At 54.0% G+C, this 14147-nt stretch overlaps 5 protein-coding genes across 5 annotated transcripts; 3 read left to right on the forward strand and 2 right to left on the reverse strand.

The window, feature by feature from the left end:
• Positions 1 to 804: 804 nt before the first annotated feature.
• J4E82_001060 (uncharacterized protein) lies at positions 805 to 3894 on the reverse strand (the record flags this gene model as incomplete). Its single annotated transcript, XM_051727377.1, has 1 exon — positions 805 to 3894. The coding sequence occupies one exon, from the start codon at positions 3892 to 3894 to the stop codon at positions 805 to 807; it is 3090 nt and encodes a 1029-aa protein (XP_051592690.1).
• An 892-nt stretch (positions 3895 to 4786) lies between these two features.
• J4E82_001061 (uncharacterized protein) lies at positions 4787 to 6280 on the reverse strand (the record flags this gene model as incomplete). The annotated part of the gene is made up of 1 exon (XM_051727378.1): positions 4787 to 6280. The coding sequence occupies one exon, from the start codon at positions 6278 to 6280 to the stop codon at positions 4787 to 4789; it is 1494 nt and encodes a 497-aa protein (XP_051592691.1).
• A 581-nt stretch (positions 6281 to 6861) lies between these two features.
• Positions 6862 to 7232, forward strand: J4E82_001062 (uncharacterized protein; the record flags this gene model as incomplete). Its single annotated transcript, XM_051727379.1, has 3 exons — positions 6862 to 6876; positions 6919 to 7038; positions 7086 to 7232. The coding sequence occupies 3 exons, from the start codon at positions 6862 to 6864 to the stop codon at positions 7230 to 7232; spliced, it is 282 nt and encodes a 93-aa protein (XP_051592692.1).
• Positions 7233 to 8528: 1296 nt separating this feature from the next.
• AOX1_1 (Alternative oxidase, mitochondrial precursor) lies at positions 8529 to 9762 on the forward strand (the record flags this gene model as incomplete). The annotated part of the gene is made up of 4 exons (XM_051727380.1): positions 8529 to 8778; positions 8831 to 9143; positions 9199 to 9536; positions 9590 to 9762. The coding sequence occupies 4 exons, from the start codon at positions 8529 to 8531 to the stop codon at positions 9760 to 9762; spliced, it is 1074 nt and encodes a 357-aa protein (XP_051592693.1).
• Positions 9763 to 11822: 2060 nt separating this feature from the next.
• AOX1_2 (Alternative oxidase, mitochondrial precursor) lies at positions 11823 to 13921 on the forward strand (the record flags this gene model as incomplete). The annotated part of the gene is made up of 3 exons (XM_051727381.1): positions 11823 to 12119; positions 12171 to 13563; positions 13614 to 13921. 3 exons carry the CDS (start codon positions 11823 to 11825, stop codon positions 13919 to 13921), a joined length of 1998 nt encoding a protein of 665 aa, XP_051592694.1.
• Between the last annotated feature and the right edge of the window lie 226 nt (positions 13922 to 14147).

Consider the following 14147-nt stretch of genomic DNA (forward strand, 5'->3'; position numbering starts at 1 on the left):
AACAGAGTCAATACATTGTAGTTCTTATGTGTTGAGCATAGCTTGAGAAAGGTCATGTCTCTGACAAGGTCAGCCGGACGATTCGAGTGCAGTTGTCTTGCGTATGGTCTCGCACTTTGCATTCAATGAGTGAGACACATGAACAAGACTGTCACTGTAGCAAAAGCGTTGGTTTACTATGGTATCAATTCTATCTCTCGTTTAGTTACTATCTAACGCACTCGCTCGAACATAGAACCAGTCTGCTCCACCGTCCATCCTCCACCGTCCAATTCCGCAGTCCACCTATACACACCAATCTAGTCCATATCAACCAAAAATCACGCCTCGATGCATGCTCGCAAGATGTCCCTCATGCTGCAAGCGCTTAGCACACACGCCCAACGCTTACTCGCGCTCCATTCGCCGTACGCTCGCTCGGGTATGTGGAACAGGATATATCTCAATAAAACTCCGGGGTATAGGATACTTTCTCCCAACCGCTAAAACGCCAGATAAAAAGCACAAAAAGTGATGAAGGATCCAGAGGTGAGATCAACATTCGATGATACATCGGGGAAAGAAGGATTTCCTCGAAAACAACAAGGGTTTGGGGTTTGGGGTCTTGGTACTACAAATCGATATTAAAGAACGGGGTTAGGACCAAGCCAGGATCCAGGAGTGAATTGAAGGTGATTGGGGAAAAGCAGGCACAAGTTTCGCTGACGTTGATGGCGTGAGGTTGCTGTTGTTCGCTGGAAGAGACAAAGTCGTTGTTCAGGCGTGTTCAGGTGTATCGAGAAGAAATGTCCGCTTTGCGAGAGCCTATCTCCACACGGGTCTATCTCCCTGGCTCGATTGACGACCGCTAACACGACTGGAAGTACGGCTTTCAGCCAAGCTATCAAGCCTGCTGCTGGTGCGCTTAGGAGGGGTTGTCTCTATGACCTTGGAAGCAGATGTAGTACGCGACTTAGGTGTAGGAAGCAGGCTGCTGCGACGGCTCGCTGTAACACTCGGAGGTCGTGATGCGCGACGGGCTGCGGGGCTTTCTTCCTTGGCAGGGCTCCTGCTATCCTCCGCTACTGTTGAGACGCGACGGCTGGATGCTGGCGTGCTTGATTTCACCTGAGGTGAAGAAAGGGGTGTAGAACGTATCGGCAGCTTGCCCTTTGCGGGAGTAACAGGGGAGCTGGTTGAGCTCGCTAATGATCGAGTGAGGCGCTGCTGTCCTGGAGTAGTAGATGCAGAACGACTAGATGTGGGCGGCGCTGTCGTCGACGAGCGGCTCAACGGGCTTCTCAGGGGTATGGATGAACGGCTCGCTGAGCCTTTTCGGGATCCATCCGGCGAGTCTGTGTCTTTCCGGAAAGGTGAGGGTGTAGTCAGAGACGATGGCTTGAAGTTGTGCCCAACGACAGTGTCCCGCATGTGGTAAAAGTCAGAGGTCCAGCGAGGTTTGGCAACAGGTCTTTCAGTCGGGGTCTTTGCACGTGCCTGGCTAGCTGCAGTACCGGACATGGCGCGAGAGGGTGTAAAGTCCAAGCGTGCCGAGGATGTAGATTTGCGGGAAGCGACACTTTCGCCGCCTAGGGGTATGCTCGAGTATCGCCGGTTAGAAGGTGCTGACAATTTCGAGCTCGCGACACTTGACTGACGAGGTTTCTTGTTGGCGGGAGTAACAGCAGGCCCATGCCCACTACTCTTACGGCTCATGACGACACTCGAAGCAGGAGAAGTACCGGGTGTGTCGAGATTCGAGTGTGGAAGTGAGGCCTCTGTCAGTACTGTGGACACTGAGTCACGGAGTTTGCGTGATCTGGTAAAGTCGTCCAAGATGGCGTCCATGTTTCCAGTCACTTCCTCCAAGTCCTCCACCTTTGCGCGGACATCCTGTTGTATACGCAGGATCTCGCCGTTGACAGTGGACCTATGCTTCATCTCAATGTCAATCAGCTCAAGTACACGCCTCATTGACGGAGGATAGTGGTCCCTCTTGTCTTTGTAGGTGGCAATACGCGTAGGCAGCTTCTCCTCGTCGCTGTCGTCGATGGCTTGCTGCAGTCTCTGGATGCTCTTCATGCACGACTCGTACATGGCGACAGCCTTGCTACCCGCTTGACGGAAGCTGTGCACCCATTTGTCCTCACCCAGCTCTTCTCGCAGCGCGTTTGCTTCGGCTTCGAGCTTCTCCTCTGATGCCTCCAGCTGTTCCTTTCTTCGTACGAGTTCGTCACACGCAGACGGGAAGATTGTGCTCGCGCGCATCTGGAAGGCGTTCAGTCGCATAGGGAGGAAATCAAGCGAAGCACGGAGCGGCTGCAGCTTCGCGAAAAGGGCTAGTAGGCGTGAATTCTCCTGTTCGATTTGCGGAATGGGCGAAGTGGGCGAGACGATGGAGGGGACAGGCGGCATACTAAGCCGCTTGCTGTTCAGTATAGCCTGCTTCCGGGGGATCTCTTTAACAACGGTCTCGAGCTCAGAAATGTCGAACTTCTCTGGGGCTTCAGCGACTGAGTCGGAGATGACGCGATGTCTGCGCTCCTCCATCTCAAACACCAGACGACTGAGGTTCTCGACCTCAACGCCAATTTCGCCCAGTACGTTGTTCCACAGCTCTTCCCACTCCATGGCCACTTCGACCTGGTTCTTGATACCCTTGAGCGTCTGCTTGATCTCACCCCAGTTCATCACGATGTCTTCCATTTGGCTCACAAGCGTGGTCTGGTCTTTGGTGGGTAGGAGCGCAATGTCGGGACGCGACTGCAGATCTTCGATGGCGCTGATGTAGACGTTGACGAGCCCCTCGAACTTGCCGATCGCGGCATCCACCTCCTCCAGCCCTTCCCTTCCCGCAGCTGCGGCCCATTCTACGTCGTCCTCTGCGTCGAGGCCGCTAAGGACATCTTTCGTCTTGGAGACCCACAGTCGGATGTCGTTGGCCGCCTTGTGCAGTGCGCGTCCGGCCTGGACGGACGTGGGGAGGGCGGTGATTTCGGACGCGATGGTCGTGGGCGGAAGCTTCATGGAGGTCAACTGCTGGATCTGATTGGTGAAGCTGACTTTGGAGAGGGTGTAGATGGAGCCAGCGCGCGGGTAGTGGCGCTTCTGGAAGTAGGACTCGATGTCGATGCCATTGTTGTCGTCTAGCACGGAGGGCTCCTCTTCGGCGACTGGGGCGGGTGGTGAGGGAAGGGGTGGCGTGTCTTTGGGTGGGGGCGTGGGTGCGGCGGGCTCTGTTTCGACAGGCGCGATGGGCTCTGGTTCTATCTGGGGAGGTGCGGCCGGTGGTGTGGGCTCGGGCTCAGCAGCGGTGATGGTACCGCTGAGGGCCTTTTCTGGCTTGGTGACATCGGGCAGGCGGTACTTCTGCATGTCAAGCTCGATCTCGGCCTCGGACTCGGACGGGAGGACTTTGTCGCTGGTGGAGACGACACTGCTGTGGTCGCTGTCGAAGTCGGGCTCCATGACCAGCGTCGGGACGCTCTCGCCCGTTGACTGGGGCACGAGCGGCGTTTGTGCTGCAGCACCCACCAGTGGTGGACCCTGACCAGCTTGCTTTCCACTCCAGGCGGTGCCGCGGCGCTCAATCTCGAGGCTGCGGGCTTTGCGGAACTCGTCCAGGCGGCGCAGGCGGTCTTCTTCGATGCGGCCGACGTCAACGGCACTCTTGTTGTTGTTGTCGTTGATCTGGTTGAGAAATTTCATGCGTGCCAGGAGGCCTGGAGATACATTTCTCGCGAGCTTGGTGGTACTTTCAATGTGGGCAGGAATGTGCCTAAGCGGTTTGGGCGAGGAGGGTGATGACGAGGTGGTCGTCGGTGGTGGGTTCGGCGGTGTCTTCGCTGGCAAGTCAACGGCAGTCGCGGCGGGGCTGCTGTCGAGAACTGAAGGCGGCGTGGCCGTGTCGCTCATTGAGCATGTCTGTGTGGACCTCGAGGAAACCTCCAGGTCGCGTAGAGACAAAAGAGGAGGCTGCGCAAGACTGGATACGCTGCATGCACGGATACCAGATCAATCGGGAGATGAATCGACGTTCTTTGGGATGGCGCCGAAATCGCGTTAGCCTAGTTCGTTCACGCGTTGCTTCTGTTTACCACAATAACGGTGTGGCGCAACAACAAAGAGTCGGTCTCTAGAGCATGTGCAGTGGGATGTGTCCTGTAGATGGTCTTGGAGGAGACGTTCCCACACCTCTCAAGACACCCGTTCACAAAACGTCCCGCTTGTGTCTCACCGGGTACCGCTGTACCCAATTTCCGCCAGCTCCCCCCTGCTATCAGTGCTTCCATTCCCACTCTCATCTCCATTCATTGGCACTCAAGCTGCGACGCCACCGTCTGTGCCATCCTTTCTAGAAGCGCTCGGTCGATCTTATCATTTGTGTTATACATGTTCACTATCAATGCTATGCACGACATGCGGGACCTGCCCTTCTGGTCGCTCTCGTCTCCTCATGTTCCAAGGGCAGGGACATTGACGAGGCCATGGGTGTCTAGTGACTCTTGTTATAATATATATGTAGACATTATTTACATTCGACTTGTCTGTATCTAACACTATAGGACTGCAAGTCGTTCATGCAAAAGGGGTATCTATCTCAAGTCGCCACCTGTCGGCGCACTCTGAGCGGAATGGTAAAAGAGCCCTGTTTCCAACCAGGGAATACTCTTCAAGAAATTCTGTGGTGTGGAGTTGAGATTCGGGGGGCATAAGCTTCGTGCAAATTAGATAAAGGTGATGTGTCAAAACATGGACATGAAATGAAATAGGTCGAGATCCATAGTTGTTTGCCGCAATGGCCACTTCACAGCGCCTCGTAGTTCGGGTCGATCTGTAGTGTAGGGGTTCTCGTTTGGTTCTTCTGCTTTTGCCATTCCGACGTGATTTCCTCACGAACGCCCTGGCTCCATTGCAGAATAGCAGCGTCAAACTTCTTCCACGCTTCTGGGTCCTCGCCGTGGACCACGCCCATGACATCAACGTCGAGCTTGATGTCCCAGCGCAGTTCCGCGGCTTTGACCCAGTAGCGCAGGTTGTCGGCGCAGCGGTATGGCTTGGCCGTATCGGTGTGGTACGTCTTGATCTCTTCAAAGTGTCGTTTTGACCTCCGGACGAGAGTGTTGTGGAGATGAACTAGTCGCAGGCCGTTTTGTAGTTCAGCAAGGAAGGGCGTTGGGAGCTTAGCGTCGGCAGCGCTGGTCCACTCGGGAAGCGCGTCGAGACTGGTGTCGAACGACTTGAGGAAGAGGAGTTCCCTCTCGCGTTCTTTGCCCGTCCAGTCACCCTCGCGCCACGACCAGTTCTCTCTTTCTTCTTGTTCCACGCGCTCCTTCTCCTCTTCGGTATCAAGCAGTGTGCTAATGTCGACCACCCATTGCCTTAGTTGGGTGACTTCGTAGGGCTGCACACCGTTTCCAAAGTTGCGAATAGCGAGGCGCTTCAGAACCTCGAGAGTATCGTATAGTTCCTTTCGAATTGTCCGTTCTGGTTTGATGGCATAGAGTCGTTGTGGTTCTTCGTGTGCAGTGTAGTAGTTCTTCGCGGCGCGGATCGCTAGGGTGGTGACATCCAACAGGTTGATGCCTTGAACCTCGTGCCAGCCCGAAGCTTCTTCCCCGCCATTTTTCGCCGTCTTTCCGTCTGGCTGGACATCAGAAAAGCCCTTCTCCAGCTCGTCGAGATGCTTCGTAGACTCAGCAAGCGACTCGCGAAGTTCGCGGCGAAGGACAGTCATGTCAGGTGGCGGTGGGACGTAGACGGGGTTGTTCTTGTAGGTGCTGACGGTGGGTGGGAGCATCATGGGCTCGGGGTCTTCCCATGCCATCGAGGCCGTTTCGTCGAGCGGCGACTCAACAAAGCCCTCTCCAAAATTATGTTCAGACATGCCGTCCGGGGATGCAAGGGACAGCGACGAGAAGTCGGCATCGAGGCCAGGCGAGAGTGGTTCGTTGCCGCTCGCTGTCCGCGAGCCAGGCTTGCGGCCTTTGGCGACGCGTCCAGTGGCCGTGTCGAGCAGGCCGGTCCTCGCAAAGTAGTACTGCAGATGTGCGATGGTGCCTAGGTTCATGACGCTCTCTCTGTTCTTGGCCGACGTGGAGAACTCTGTGCCCTCCGGCCGCATGTATCCACGTCGAGTGCCGCCAGCGGACAGACGCGAGCTCACTGAGCGCGCCGACGAGACGGACGAGGCTGTTGAGACGGAACGGTCCAGGGGCGGAATTGCGCCGATGGCCAGAGATGGGGTCGCCCATGGGTCGGGCGAGGTTGAGCGTGCGGGTGGGGAGTTGGGCGTGTCCATGGTGGTTGACAGGGGTGGTAGGTGCAAAGCCGTCGCAGTCGTTAGACTCCTTATCAGCAGTGAGATTCGGTGTTTTCGAATCCTAGGCATTTACGGAGCGGTGGTGGGTTATCAAGCACTTGTCTTGTTTGTGGAGCCACCTGGGCAATGTGCGGTTGTTGCTATGTGAGTCGGAGTTTCGAAAGGGGCGTTTGATTACAGACGCGAGATTGTATCCGAAACGCGTGACTAGCGCCCTGAGCTCCCTCACCGACGCAATTTCCGTATAGCCGTGAACGCATAGTCGTTGCGACCATCGTCCAAAGTGCTTATGTGTCCAAAAGGAAATTCTCCTTTGCGGCTCTCGATGCCTCCCGGCCAACTAAGCGCTTGCTTCTGGCCCCGCACCCCAGGTGAAAGCCTCGCCAGGGTGCCTTCCCGAAGTAGCGTGTACTTTTCGCAACTGCGATGACGTCGCACGCCTGCAGGAGCATGAACTCGTTATATGACGCCCAGGCATTTGCATGAACTTGGTCTAACCAGACACAACCTCACGTAACACTCTCACCTGTATGAGGCGCTTCTTTACAACCACTGCCACAATGTCCACCAAGCGAGTGCGTTGTCCGCCCAACCTGCTAGTGGCAAAACTGATCTAGGCACAGATTCAGTACAAGGTCGAAGGCCAGGTGCAGGGCGTCAACTTTCGCTCCTTCACGCAAAAGCAAGCCAAGAGCATCGGTGTGACTGGCTTCGTCACCAATGCATCGGATGGAAGTGTGCGTACTCCCATCGTACTTACCCGATGGCTGCTCACACAGAACAGGTCCAGGGCGAGGCTCAGGGCAATGACGACAAAATCAATGAGTTCATCCAGCATCTGAACAAAGGACCATCGGCAGCATCAGTCTCAAAGGTTGACCATTCGGAGATCTCCAGTAGGGATGGCGAGAGCAGCTTCAACGTTCAATAGTCTGTACACCTCCCCCCAAAAGGGTTGGAGTGGGCGTAAGCGTGGCGACATCCATATGAGCGTAAATATTTGTCACTTCATCTCTCTATACGTAACCGTAGCCCAGAAAGACACTATGATGAGGCACGACATGTAATGGGATACATGATACACACGCACTAGGCAGTATTAAATACAAACTTGGTCTTGAACTCCCAGGCTATTCAAACATCGAGCCCAAGCTCTAGCAAAGCAACACACGCCGTACACTGACGAAGGTACTTGCTCAAAACGCCTCCTGACGACTTGTCGTGAAGACCCTTGGACGTCCCTTGCCGATGGAACGGCAGACCGTGCGGGCTCTCTTGATCTGTTATTGGTGTGATGCTAGCAATTTTTCATCCTAGGTGAAGCAAGAACCCGTCACTAGTCTGACGATGAAGCCTAGACGCCTTCGGGGTTTGGTGAAAGTCGTGATCGAAGACTGGAAACACAATGTCTCTTCTTGCATGGTACTATTCCACTCTCATTGGAAGCGCAGCCACAAAGCAGTGCCTTCTCCTGGGCTGACCGTGGATCCGAATACGAAAATCAGCCTGAAGGTACATACGAAAGAATTCCATCATGTTGCAGGCTTTCCGATGTTGCGCTATCAGCCCTACAGTATCAGAGTGGGTCTGACGGCGAACAACGAAACGACGAGACCCCGAGTTCTGTAAGACTCCGACGAGCATCTCCCGGAACCAGCGGCCACATGTCCCAACCACATAACATTGCCTTTTCATACCACTACCAACAAAACATACAGAGTCTCCGCATGATGTGTCTAATGAATGCGCACTTCTTTTTTCTGTGTCGCGAAAGCCTTCTTTGAGCTTCTGACAGGGGTAGGTTGAATGTCTTGGCAGAGCTATTCCGATTCCTCCCGTCAGCTGAATCACCACCTCGCTCAGCCGTCGCAAACTCGTCTTCGCACGCGACCGTAGACGCCCGCTCTCGACAACTTGCTGACACGCTCGGCCTCTCATAGGAAGCCTAATTGCTCGCCGAGCCTGCCGGACGACGGGTATGGCGCCGTGTAGCGGCGGCATCTCTGTACATTCCTATTCTACCCTGTGATGACTGAGCGCGCCGGACAGGCACGAGTACCGCGTGGATGTCTTTTTTTAGTTGTCAGCGTCATGTCTTGTTTGATATAAAGGACGAAGTGTGCCTCAGTCTTGCCTCATGCTAACCATCAGCACTTACCATTATAGTTGACAACACCCTTTACACCAAACACCACTCTAAGATAAACACGCGCCTTTATAATCGCAGATGATCTCCACCAGAGCAGCAACACGGGGATCAACAACCTCAAAGCGGGCTACAGCTCAGCTCATCAAATCCTTCAAGAGCTACAATGCCGGCTATCGACCCACCTTCGTTGCGGTACAGCACTTCCAATCGCAAGTTGGCCAGAGGCACTTTACTTCATCACCCAACGGTGGAGCAAAGATCAAAGAATTCTTCGAGAAGCACCCGACAGAGAAGGTTCGCAAGACGCATGCAGCATGGCCTCACCCAGGTACGTACCCGCCGAAAATGTAGTACCTATATGTCTAGCTAACACCAGTCAGTATACACCGAAGAGCAGATGAATCAAGTCACAATTGCCCACCGCGAAGCAAAGACCATGTCTGACAAGGTCGCCCTCATCGCCGTCAAGATCCTACGTTGGGGTCTCGATAAAGCAACTGGATACAAGCATCAGAAGGCTGTGGACGTGGATGCTAAAGATCCACTGGCCAAGCGAAAGGCTTTTGCCATGAACGAAGAGAAATATCTGATCCGGAACGTCTTTTTGGAGAGTGTTGCTGGCGTGCCCGGCATGGTAGCTGGCATGCTTCGACATTTGCACTCAATGAGACGAATGAAGCGCGACAATGGATGGTATGTATTCTCGCTTATTAGTACAATAATATGCCACTGACACACTGTTTGCCAGGATCGAGTCCCTACTCGAAGAGAGCTACAATGAACGAATGCATCTTCTCGTCTTCCTGAAGATGCAACGGCCAGGACGCTTCATGCGCCTGATGGTATTGGGTGCCCAGGGAGTTTGGTGCAATGCCTTATTCTTCGCCTACCTCTTGAGCCCTCGTACCGTCCACCGATTTGTAGGATATCTCGAAGAGGAAGCCGTCATTACATACACCCGCCAGATCGAGGATCTTGACGCAGGCCGCCTGCCAAAGTGGGAGAAGATGGAGGCACCCGAGATCGCGGTAGACTACTGGCAGATGCCTGAAGGCCACCGCACAATGCGAGATCTGCTCCTCTATAGTGCGTATATCCCTGATCCCTTCATGCAGCACCTCCCACTAACACAATCCTAGTTCGCGCAGACGAGTCCAAGCATCGAGAAGTTAATCACACATTCGGTAACCTCGATCAAAAGGAAGACCCTAACCCATATGTGAGCGAGTACCGAAACCCAGAGGAGCCTCATCCGACAAAGGACCTTGCGCATATGAAGCCTACTGGCTGGGAGAGACACGAGATCATCTGAGTGTTTCCGCTTTGATCCGCTTGTCAGCGACATGTTCGGCATGCACGGCGTCTTCGGTCTCCATTCTCCCCTCTTCTAAAATTGTATCTTCGGCGTTACGGGGCATATTGGACTTTGGAAAAGCGATACCCAGACCACGATGGGTATCATGAGTAGACGCATCATGTATCCCTAGACTTTCGGACCTTCTACAGATCAGTTTCAATTTCAGCTTCAAGCGGTGTAGAGTTCATCGGATCCGCATTTCGATATACAATAGTCCAGGACAATAACCGGTGGTGTTGCCAGGTACAGCAGTAACTTGATATTTCTGAGAACCCCAGTCGACGATATCCGATGCAAAGTCAACTGACGGATCGAGAGAGGGCCGGAGATTGGGTAACTTCGAAGAAGGACCGCGCGGATCCGCCAGGGCGAAGCTGACGCTGACTGGCGGGCTTTTCCCCCGAAGCCAAGCACGACAAGAGTGCAACGTGGACATGAGCCTCTCCTTTGGCATGCAAAACGTCGCTTTAGGAAAGCGGAAACTACCCGGTCAATGTCTTCCATGGGAACCTCCACACAAGCTCCAGCTCATGCATTCATGACGAGTCAGTCACACGGTGGCGCGTCGCGCGCAGCCTCGTACAGCCTCAAAAGGAACCTGCGCAGTAGTCTGCTGATCTGGACGAGTCCTAAGACCGCCAAATGTCTGAGCTTTCCTAATGAAGCTACTGCTGAGTATGATTCAGTAGTACACGTTCATCTCGCTGTTCATTTTCCGATCTGGAGTGCGATCGCTGAGCTTTACAGTTTACTGAATTTAGTGATCCTCGGGAATAAGGTAACATCGTGGTGGTATTGAGGGTCCCTTTTAGTTTGCGGCTCGCAGCCACCTCACTGTCGATATAGTCTATTTCAACTAACAGGAAGTGTTTAGCAGGGAGCCATTCCAATCCCGCGCTTGACCGTTGTAACGACTGGTCTACCGTTCTTCCGTGGTTCGAGGCGGAGCTAACCCCGCACTTGCTGCCACTAGCCTCAATGCCAAGTTCTGACCTCCTCTCAATGTGAGGCACAGCGACTACTGCACCCCACATCCGCATTCTTCCACGAGAGACGTGCTATAGGCAGGACGTCAGCGCCGCACAACCCCCGCAGAGAAACGCAACTAGTACAGCTTGCCGCAGCTACATGGGCTGCCACAGCTATCATCCTTGAAGGTACTTTGAGCTCTGGCAAGCACGGCATAGAGTGCTTGGATCTGTCTCGCAACTGAGCAGTATGCGTCAAGGCATAGCGTTCAATGATTTCTCTATACATCTCTTCGACACTGGCTTCCATTCCGATTGCTTCTCATTCGCTGACAACTCACGTCAAACGCCTCGTTCTTTTCTGTCAATGCGTGATACGCTGGAGCTCAACGCCTGAGGACGCTATACCGGTCTCTGAGCTTCGGGTCCGCAATGCTCACCCCCGTGAGTGGGCCTGCATACGCAACCGAGCATGTTTCCTTACTGGACGTGAGGTTTCTCCGCACCCAACTAGCAAACATGCGACAACCGCAGCGTCTACCCCAGTCCGGCCTTTATCCAGTCCCGTCGGGACGGTAGGTACCCTTGCGCGAGTACGTAGACCAATCACCACGTGCGAACCTACCCTGTGGAAGTCCGGCAGAGACGCAACCTACCTTGCGGATCCGCAAGTCTAACATGATGCTCTGCGTCGAATGGCTCTGACGGCGACCCTTGCGGTCTTATGATGTAGGGTCTTAGCCAGCACCTAAGCCTTTTTAGCTCGAAAGGCTGGCCAAATGGTACATGTCCCCTCCTCTATGCATGCATTGTGCTGCTACCGGAATTGACGGCTGATGGAAAGCGCATAGTGCCACAGCCTGGATGGCGGTCCCCTCCTTGAAGCCGAAGATCCTGGAGATGCGGGGTCTGAACAGTTTAAATAGATGTCGTGTCTCCAACTGAGAAGAGCATCATGCCCAGTTGACCTGCTCTCCTGCGGTCAACGAATCAACAACAACACAGCACCGTTCCAATCATATCTTTATCTCACAACAACAATTCAAGATGACGATCCCAGATGAGGTCGACATCATCGTGTGTGGAGGTGGTTCGTGTGGTTGTGTTGTGGCTGGACGTCTCGCCAATCTCGACCACAACCTCCAGGTCCTCTTGATTGAGGCCGGAGAGAACAACCTCAACAACCCATGGGTTTTCCGTCCCGGTATCTACCCGAGGAACATGAAGTTGGACAGCAAGACTGCCACCTTCTACTACTCTCGTCCCTCGGAGTGGCTCGATGGTCGCCGAGCTGTTGTGCCTGTTGCGCACATCCTCGGAGGTGGATCTTCCATCAACTTCATGGTAATTTGCTCTAGCTAGAGTTACAGATGAATAATACTGACTGTGCTTTAGATGTACACCCGTGCGTCAGCTTCCGACTACGACGACTTCCAAGCCAAGGGATGGACCACTAAGGAGCTCATTCCCTTGATGAAGAAGCACGAGACCTACCAGCGCGCCTGCAACAACCGCGACATTCACGGATTCGAGGGACCCATCAAGGTTTCCTTCGGTAACTACACCTACCCGATCAAGGAGGACTTCCTCCGTGCCACCGAATCTCAGGGCATCCCGACCACCGACGATCTCCAGGACTTGACCACTGGTCACGGTGCCGAGCACTGGCTCAAGTGGATCAACCGCGATACTGGACGTCGATCTGACTCGGCTCACGGCTACATTCACAGCACCCGCGCCGTTCACCAGAACTTGCACCTACTCACCAGCAACAAAGTTGAGAAGGTCATTCTGGAGGGTGACCGCGCTGTTGGCGTCAAGGTTGTCCCAACTAAGCCTCTCCACCCTGAGCAACAAATGTCCAGGACTATCAAGGCCCGCAAGCAGATCATCGTTTCTGGTGGTACTCTCAGCTCTCCTCTCATCCTTCAGCGCTCTGGTATCGGTGACCCAGAGAAGCTCCGCAAGGCCGGCGTCAAGCCTCTTGTCGATCTTCCTGGTGTTGGTCTCAATTTCCAGGATCATTACTTGACGTTTGCCACCTACCGCGCGAAGCCTCACGTTGAGTCGTTCGACGACTTCGTTCGTGGTGACCCCAAGGTTCAGGAGCAGGTCTTCAACCAATGGAACATCAACGGCACTGGTCCACTCGCCACCAACGGTATCGAGGCTGGTGTCAAGATCCGACCCACTGAGGAAGAACTCAACATGATGGACAGCTGGCCTTGCAAGGAGTTCCGCTCCGGCTGGGACTCCTACTTCAAGAACAAGCCCGACAAGCCAGTTATGCACTACTCAGTCATTGCTGGTTGGTTTGGTGACCACATGGTTATGCCACCAGGCAAGTTCTTTACCATGTTCCACTTCCTCGAGTACCCATTCTCGCGTGGTTCCACGCACATTGTCTCGCCCAACCCATACGAGGCGCCCGACTTTGACGCCGGTTTCATGAACGACAAGCGCGACATGGCTCCTATGGTCTGGGGTTACATCAAGTCTCGTGAGACTGCCCGCCGCATGGACGCTTACGCCGGTGAAGTGCAGGCTATGCACCCCTTCTACGCCTACGACAGTCCCGCACGTGCCAACGACCTCGATCTTACCACCACTAACCAGTACGCCCTTCCCGGTAACATCACAGCTGGCATTCAGCACGGATCCTGGACTTCTCCTGTCAAGAAGGGCCGCGCTCCCGAGCCCAACTTCTTGAGCTCGAACTGCCAGGAGGTTATGGATGATCTCCCTTACTCGAACGAGGATATCAAGCACATCGAGGACTGGACCAAGCGTATGTTTTACCTTTCGATGATTTTTCATTCACTTACTAACGTACCATAGGCCACGTTGAAACTACCTGGCACTCTCTCGGTACTTGTTCCATGGCTCCCAAGAACGGCAACTCCATCGTCAAGCATGGTGTCCTCGACGAGCGCCTTAACGTCCACGGCGTCAAGGGTCTCAAGGTTGCCGATCTGTCCATCTGCCCCGACAACGTCGGTTGCAACACATACTCGACTGCACTTCTCATTGGAGAGAAGTGTGCAGTGCTTACGGGTGAGGACTTGGGCTACAGCGGCAGCGCGTTGGACATGAAGGTCCCCAACTACCACGCTCCAAGGGAGATTGCTGGTTTGTCGCGCTTGTAAAATTCTGATGGGCTAGGATGTCTGTTATATAGTTTCATGATTCAAATGATTTAATGCAAAGCTGTGTACATAAGATGTTGCTGCCCGTTCCATCCGAGATGTTGTGCTGTGGCTGCTGACTTACTCTTTGGACGATGTCGTGATCGCGCTAGTAACATCTTCACCTCGCTCATTGGCCGTTCATCAGTCACTAGTCTGCGACCCACATGGCATAAAATGTTTAGTC

This window comes from Alternaria postmessia (assembly GCF_024291825.1).
Source record: "Alternaria postmessia strain BMP 2775 chromosome Unknown scaffold_4, whole genome shotgun sequence".
Taxonomy (NCBI): Eukaryota; Fungi; Ascomycota; class Dothideomycetes; order Pleosporales; family Pleosporaceae; genus Alternaria; species Alternaria postmessia.